At 46.6% G+C, this 7,491-nt stretch overlaps 1 protein-coding gene across 2 annotated transcripts; it reads right to left on the bottom strand.

The window, feature by feature from the left end:
* Window positions 1-347: 347 nt before the first annotated feature.
* txndc11 (thioredoxin domain containing 11) lies at window positions 348-7,157 on the bottom strand. Of its 2 annotated transcripts, none has more exons than XM_076147664.1 (13): window positions 6,859-7,157; window positions 5,983-6,079; window positions 5,394-5,513; window positions 5,078-5,175; window positions 4,655-4,784; window positions 4,413-4,506; window positions 4,190-4,302; window positions 3,899-4,102; window positions 3,068-3,797; window positions 2,443-2,630; window positions 2,246-2,358; window positions 2,042-2,122; window positions 348-1,626 (listed from the first exon to the last, which is right to left on the bottom strand). In XM_076147664.1, exons 1-13 carry the CDS (start codon window positions 6,981-6,983, stop codon window positions 1,098-1,100), a joined length of 2,622 nt encoding a protein of 873 aa, XP_076003779.1. In that variant the 5' UTR covers window positions 6,984-7,157; the 3' UTR covers window positions 348-1,097. The 2 variants fall into 2 exon arrangements, with proteins under 2 accessions (XP_076003779.1, XP_076003780.1); XM_076147665.1 differs by having other exon boundaries at window positions 5,983-6,076.
* Window positions 7,158-7,491: the final 334 nt, after the last annotated feature.

Here is a 7,491-nt window from a genome sequence, read left to right as displayed (position 1 = left end):
AGGGATGCACCTGCTCTCCCGTTTCATCTCCCTGAGCAGCTTTATGACCCAACACAAAGACCAATATGCAACTGTATTGAAAGGACATGACGCTGTGATCTCTTACCATGTGAAATCCATCAAATAATAAATAATATCCGTAGTAGTCAAGGTGCAATGTGTGAGTGAAGCTTCCACATGTGCCAAATATGCCTAGTCAGAGTCTCTCACACACACACACACACACACACACACACACACACACACACACACACACACACACACACACACACACACACACACACACACACACACACACACACACACACACACACACACACACACACACACACACACACACACACGAGTGAAGCGTCAAATTAAACGTTTTTAATTTGTAAAAACTGGTGCAATATTTCACATGTAAACAATTGCATTTTTGTAATACCTGAATAGTGACAAATTGTCTTTTAGTGACTCCAGGTATTCATGTAAAAATAGATTGATTTAAGGAAAGAACGCTATCTTACAAATGATTCAAGTGTTCATGATCCCACAACAATGTGAGCAGGTGCCACCTCTTTACTATCCAATAAGTCATGAGCAGCATCTCTAAACGCATCCAAACCCTACATCACTACGTACTTTACTCAGGCACGTACCCACTACCACACACCAGCTCACCCTAAAGGGGCACCTGAGAGAGAAAACCTCCACTCGTGTAGTTGTGTGTGGGGTAGCAGGTATGTGCACACAGGGAATCCAAACTAATTGTCTGCATGTCTATGTAGCAGGTAAGACAAGTCAGGTTATTTCCCTCCTTCAGCCTCACTGGAAATGTAGTTTTTGCGAGCTCCGTTTCAGCACCGAGCCAGTTTTGATTGGATAGGACACAGAATGTTCATGCTACAGTGTTTTTCAAAGTGGGGATGATCCACTTTTAAAACCTGGACTAGCAGCAGCACAGCAGAGGCTCCGTCTGTCCATGAGTCTGCTGCTTTCCTTCACTATTTATCCTCCATCTTGCCCTCTGTCTAAGCAGCAGCAGTCCTATTTTGTTGTTGGTTCCCGAGTCTCCGTTCGTCCCGTCTCGCCCTTTCACTCCTGCACACTGCTGATCAGGAGGCCATGTGATGTCTCTCCTGCTCTGCCTCTTCTCCATCCACCTCTGCCTGCTCTTTGACCTCCGTCCTGTCTTTCAGCTCCTTCAGCAGGATCCCAAGCAGCGTGTTCTCATTCAGCAGGCTTTCCGAGGCGTCGACAAGCTCCTGGAGCCGCCTCACCGCCTTTCCGAGCTGGCGGCTCTTCTCCCGGTGTTGTTCCTCTAAGCTTTGCCTCTCTTGCTGCAACTCTGCGTTTTGGGCTTCCAAAATGCGTGCGTCAAATGTCAGGCGCTGGTTGTCACGCCAAAGTTGCGCCAGCTGTTGGGAAAGGCGCTCGCGGGCTTGATGCAAGGCCTGGACCTCATGCTGAAGGGCCAGAAACTCTTCACGGATAACAGCGTAGGCTCCGGGCCCCCCGGCCTCAGCAGAAGCTTCTAGTGGTTCTACTGAAGGCTGAGCAGCGTCCGAGTGCTGCAGGATGAAGCGGAGGAGGTTTGGTAGTGTGATAGGCAAGTCTTCAGGGTACTTCACACTGAGATGTTTCCTGCAAGAAAGACAGAAGTCAGGAATACAACAGTGATAACTTCATGCTGGAATGCTTTGGTGAAACACTGCTGTACTTTGTGTTGTGCTTTATTTACATATTCTTTTATTCGATTAACCTTTATGATAACTTTTCCCCCAGCTGAACTATTAACAGTAGGATTTTTTCCACTCCACAAAACATATTTAATCACATTTATTATTGCCTCAATTGGTAATTACATGAACATTGAATTCAAATAATATAAATGATATGTAGATATTATTATGAATAATACATTGGAAATTATTTTAGGTATATCTATCTTAGTACGTCACCCTGCCCTATGATACACTGGTTGTTTGTGTGTGTGCGTGTGTGCGTGTGTGCGTGCGTGTGTGCGTGTGTGCGTGTGCGTGTGTGCGTGCGATCTCACCTGTATCTGGGAAAGATAAGAATGGAGGGAACATGATCCACCATGAACTCCCATGGAAGGTCATTACGCGCAACATTGACCCTGCACAGAGCAGACTGGATGGTTATCACACTTTTATGGGTTTCTTAAGCTTGATTAACCTTTAAAATTTTAAATTTAAAAACAGCCAGGACCCCGGAGTCACACAGTCCCAGCCTCGTGTACCTGGCCACGGTGATGGTGCTGTTCCCCTGGAGTAACCTGGCCAGCTGGATGATGATGTGGTTGAGAACAGAGCAGAATCCACACCACTGAGTGTAGTAGAACAGCACCACGTCCTACAACACAGCAGAACACACAAACTCAGCTCCATGAACAGAGAGGCAAACCCACTCGAGGTCCAACAGTGAGTCCTGGCTGACCTTCTGAAGGTCCATGATGGAGGCCAGGAAGGATGAAGTGGTCAGCTCTGCAATGAGCGGCCGCTGAGGAGACCGCTGGTGTTGGCCTGGACGCTGGGCTTCTTCTTCATGTCCCCTCCTGTCCTCCTCACCCACCAGGTGTCTCTGCAAGAGGCTGTAAGGAGCACTGAAGTTCCTGATAAAGGCCTCTTTAAGAACATGCATTCATGTGAACAAACACAAACACACAGTGAGAATAGAACATTACCAGCAGGATCAAGATCATCAAGACTGTAACTTGTGTTTGCTCAGGGTCTGTACATGAATCACACCTTTTAAATAGAGATTCAGAGAGAAACATGGATACTCTAACAGTATACTCTGTATAGGACATTACAGGTACTGTCTCTTTAAGGAACGCCAGCTCTGTTCTGATTGGCCAGTTGAATCAGGCCTGAGCTTATTCAAAATTCATGTCTGTAGCTATAGAAACACATTAAAAATTAGGGAAATTATACAAAAAGTATCAAATGTCGACTTATTTGTGATTTAGCAAATGTCAGAAAATGAACCAGACGAAGCACTTTGTCCAATAAGAGGTCAGAACTCAAACAATCTGATCAATGCCATCATATTCCGGTCTTACCTAGAGACTCAGTCAGTGTGATTGCTGAGCTGTGGTGCAGAACGTAGTGAACTTCATCCTTAAGGTTCACAATAGTCGCAAACAACCCGTCAGCACTCTGATCGGCCTCTCGGTATTGAGAGGCGCTTTCGTTGCTCGGTGCTCCAAGTCTGGCTGCCAGAAGCTGATTCAGAGCAACATCCAGCAGGTAAAACCTCAGAGTCCTGTTGGTTTGACAGAGCAGCCCTGTGATACCGTCCGCTGCTCTGTGAGGGTCAGACGATGAATCATTGGAGGAAAATGGAGGGTTGAGGGGAACTTTAGGAAAGTCCGACCCCTCTTTGGCTTGCGAGGAAGTGTCATTAAGTTGAGGTTGTACTGTTCTGCAGCAGGCACTGTACTGACCGAAAGGGCTGTAGCTTCCCAGAAAGTTGCTACAGACCGACGAGGCTTCAGTGCTCATGGGCACGTGGGCAGGCAGCTGGTGTATGCAGCACTTCTTCAGGTTGGAATGCCACACGTCTGCTCCCTGAGACGTGGAGGGGAAAGAGCAGCGTGTCGCCGAGCCACTCAAACTCGGCCGCCACAAACTGAGGCACAGCTCGCACACGGTCCTACTAGAGGCCACATTGGATTCTGGGAGAATGACAGACTGGCAGCAAACTGGGTGGGACGTGGAGGCGTCAGTGCGGTCAGAGCCGGAGCGACGGGTACTGTCACAGGAATGATAACGCACAGCAATGTCTTCAATCTGCAAAACACAAACATAGGAAAGGGTTTAGGGTCAAAGGGTTCAGGGTCAAGACCTGATTCTCATCTATCCACTGTGTGATTGTTCAGATCAGAGCTCACCTGCTGGAGTGCAGGATTGGTCCCGGACCCAAGTGGATTATATGGCAGGAAGATAAGGAGAGCGGGACCTTGGCTCAGTTCCTTCTCCAGGAGGCGGGACTTTGTTCCCGTTGGCTGCAGCCACTTCAGCACTGTCTCGTAGTGTTCAAACACCCAACTGCAGACGGCTCGCGATGTGAAGTTGCGTTTCGTGCGAGGGAAAATCTGGACAAAGAAAACAGACAATACTGTGCATCAGTCTTTGGCATTAGTACACACACACACACACATTACTGACCATCAGTCACTTACCAAAGACGTGTTGAATTGCCGGTGGAGGTAAACGGTTTCATCTTCTTTTACTGAGATGACCTCTGCCACCCGTCTGTTGGTCACCACCCCGAAACGTACCACACCTCGGAAATCTACCCAAGCAAAACACACACAGGCTCAGAGCTTCAGACAAACCAATCCTACCCGCCTGATAATATGACCATCACAACTTCATACGGCCACAGAAACCATTGATCCTTACCCCTTTTCAGGGCCTGCAGGGCCGACAACAGGTATGTGATGTATCCCGGTGGCTGAGGAGAGGAGTTAAACTGAAAGAAGCCCACCACTCGAGGCTACAATCAGATAAAGACAGACAATCACAACCCGGCAGGGTTCAATACAGTCACAAGTACAACTAAACACAACAGATTTCTCTTTGATCAAACTGGAACATGCATGAGAGAGCACTTTGGTCCCTGTAATCTCACGTCTCAAACCGACCTCATGATGGGAGATGAACTGCTGAAGCGTGGCTCTGGATGAGAGGTAAGTTAGTGGTGTGATGGCTCGCAGGACAAAACTTTCCAAATATGCTGCCACTAATGGACCCTTGTATTCGATAGGCCCAAACCTGCAGCAAGGAAACGCACACAAAAACAGCATCCGTCAGTGATTAAGCACCTGCCAGACATCCATTAATGTACAAATGGAACTCCTTTTTGAATAACCAATGAGGAGAGTGATTACATTTAGCTTGTAGCTTGAGCTCATTAAACCACAGGGATCCATACCCTGTTAAACCAAACACTTCTGTGATGTTCTGTCTTCAGCTACATCCAATTCTTTGCCATTATTGTCTTCTCTGTTTACCAGGGAAATCTGCACTGTACATTATGACACATAGGAAGAAACCCACCACCTTACCTCCTGTAAAACAGATGGATGATCGGGTACTGATAGAAACGATTCTGTCGCCTGCATTTCCCCTGACTCCACCAGCAGTTCACAGCCACAAACTGCACCTGTGAGTGTGTGTGTGTTTGAGAGACACAAGAAACAAAGACAGAGCATTACGTCATAATTTCCACGTAAATCTTAAATCGTCCCAGGTCTGAAAATTTGCATAACAAATAAGCCCACAGTCTCTGCAGTGTGTGCCGTCTCTCTGTCAGCAGTCTTCAAAGAGGGTGTGTGTTAGAATTGCTATGCGGTCCTGGTTTCGGTCGGTGAGCTCCTGTACCTGTTTGGCCAGCTGCTGGGCAACCTGCTGCACTTCCTGCCGGGCAGCCATGGAGTGAGCACACCAGGGTGCGTAGAAAAAAATGAAAGATACTTCTGCCACACTCCTCAGACGCTCCACCTGGACAGAGGATTCACTGGTTACACACAGAACAGAAACACTGGCCTACATACGTACTAAATGTAGGCCGTGTTTCAGTTTGTGTTTGTGAAGCCACTACGCCTCTATTTACCAAAAAAACAACTTCACTAATGGAAATTGCTACTTCACCGGTGTGAAAATAAAAATAAAACAAGTACACGTTTGATTCAAAAATACAATTTGCAAATAAATAACATACTATAACATGTATTTCCCGTAAGCCTTACACTTTTTATTATCATTTTCATTTCATTTGATGCAAAAACCTAGAAATGAAGAGAAACCAGTCCTATTTGTACTTTATGAAAACATATTTTTGTCCACATATGACTAAATGTTGAGCATACAAACTCTGACAATAAACTGTGGAAAGACACAACTGTTTATTGTTGTTTGTTATAGGAATAATCTTCTCTAGGCATCAGGTAGGCGTGTTTTTGTATCATACCTGGTCCAACTGGCCCAAGTACAGGTCCACTACAGGAGCATCGGCAGAGAAGAAGCGCACAGGCGGCCGAGCTGCTGCCACCACATTCTTCGCACTGCTACAGAAAGATCAGGATAAGAAGTCAGACCCAGACCAGGAGACCTTTGCTTTGTAAGACACGGTGTGGATACACATGAACAGAGCATGTTCAACTGTGTGACAGCTGCTGCAGCAAAGCAGGATCTCTTACAATTACATGTTTACTATGAGGGATTAACAGTATTGGTACGTAAAGATTCACAAATTCTGTGTAATTATAAAACAAAACATCAACTTGAATTTAAAAACTAAATAGCAAAATGCAGTGTATATACATATATATATATATATATATATATATAGTGTGTGTGTGTGTGTGTGTGTGTGTGTGTGTGTGTGTGTGTGTGTGTGTGTGTGTGAACACTGAGTTGTCACAGCTGGATTCACAGTCTGAACAGGAGGAACAGGTTGTAGTTTAGATCATTTGCCTGTAATTTGTTTAACTCTGAACGATCTTGGCTGCACTCTACAGAGCTGAGAGCACGACTCCAAGTGTGTGTGTGTGTTACACTGATGCCTTCACAAACACACCCCACTGGAGTGAACCCCCTTGACACTCAGAGGCGTCCGTACGCTGTCTGCTGGCCTGTTTACACCAATAACAATGAGCTGTAGTACACGTCAGTCTGCACAATACGGTCAGATCAACAATAACACTCCTTTAAAGCACATTAACTAGCTGAACTTGAGCTAATTTAATATTGACTTGTGCTCCAGTACGATGTTGCTCCCTCCAGGCGTGTGTGTTCAGTATAACACACTCAGAGTTCAGCGGCGACCCCCCGCGGAGCTGCTTACCTGTACGTAAACTTGACAGCTAGTATGAGGAGCAAACCGAGCACGATCGCCCCGCACACCAGAGCCGGTCTCCGGGCCATCAGACACAGCACCTGCCGGAGAGAGTGCCGCACACGCCGCAGCATTACAGGCTGTCGGGTCGCCTTCCCATTTATACGCCCAGGCGGCTGCTCAACGCGGCCATTTCCCTACCGGGGAGGGGAGGAAGACGCGGGGAGCTACACTGGATTGGACATAAGTGACGTTTGTGTGGATTCTATTCAAACAAGGTCGGACCAACCTTTCTTCCCCACGTACACTTTCCACTTCCGCAATAATGACGTCGGGGGGCGTCTTTAAGTGCGCTGCGATTTAAAAGCGCATGCATTATTGTGATAATCGCGATTACAAAGAATAGCGTTGAATAGTTGATAAGGATTGTACTGCAGAGGAGGAAAACTTGTTTTAATAACCATCAAGTTAAAAGTAGTCATTGATTATTGTTTGCAGTTATACGTTTTAGGCCACGTGTGCTCGTTAGAGACGGTCCCTACGCATAGTTGTGGCAAAAATCGCTGCCGTTAACGCTTGTGAACACTAGATGGCGGTCGTTCCCGTCCCTGACATTAAGCCCTCTCTAGTTTACTGTGGTCA

This window comes from Genypterus blacodes, unplaced genomic scaffold, assembly GCF_046128005.1.
Source record: "Genypterus blacodes isolate CSIRO-AG114 ecotype Tasmania unplaced genomic scaffold, CSIRO-AGI_Gbla_v1 ptg000039l_1, whole genome shotgun sequence".
In the NCBI taxonomy this organism is placed as follows: domain Eukaryota; kingdom Metazoa; phylum Chordata; class Actinopteri; order Ophidiiformes; family Ophidiidae; genus Genypterus; species Genypterus blacodes.
The sequence above is the reverse complement of the archived record's forward strand: the minus strand, read 5'-3'. Positions and strand labels throughout refer to the sequence as shown.

Coding starts and splice junctions, on each gene's coding strand:
- txndc11 (XM_076147664.1), bottom strand. CDS start 6,983: ATGCTGCGGCGTGTGCGGCACTCTCTCCGGCAGGTGCTGTGTCTGATG. Junction 4,507..4,654: donor AGTTCATCTCCCATCATGAG/GTCGGTTTGAGA, acceptor ATCTGATTGTAG/CCTCGAGTGGTGGGCTTCTT. Junction 2,631..3,067: donor CACACTGACTGAGTCTCTAG/GTAAGACCGGAA, acceptor ATGTTCTTAAAG/AGGCCTTTATCAGGAACTTC.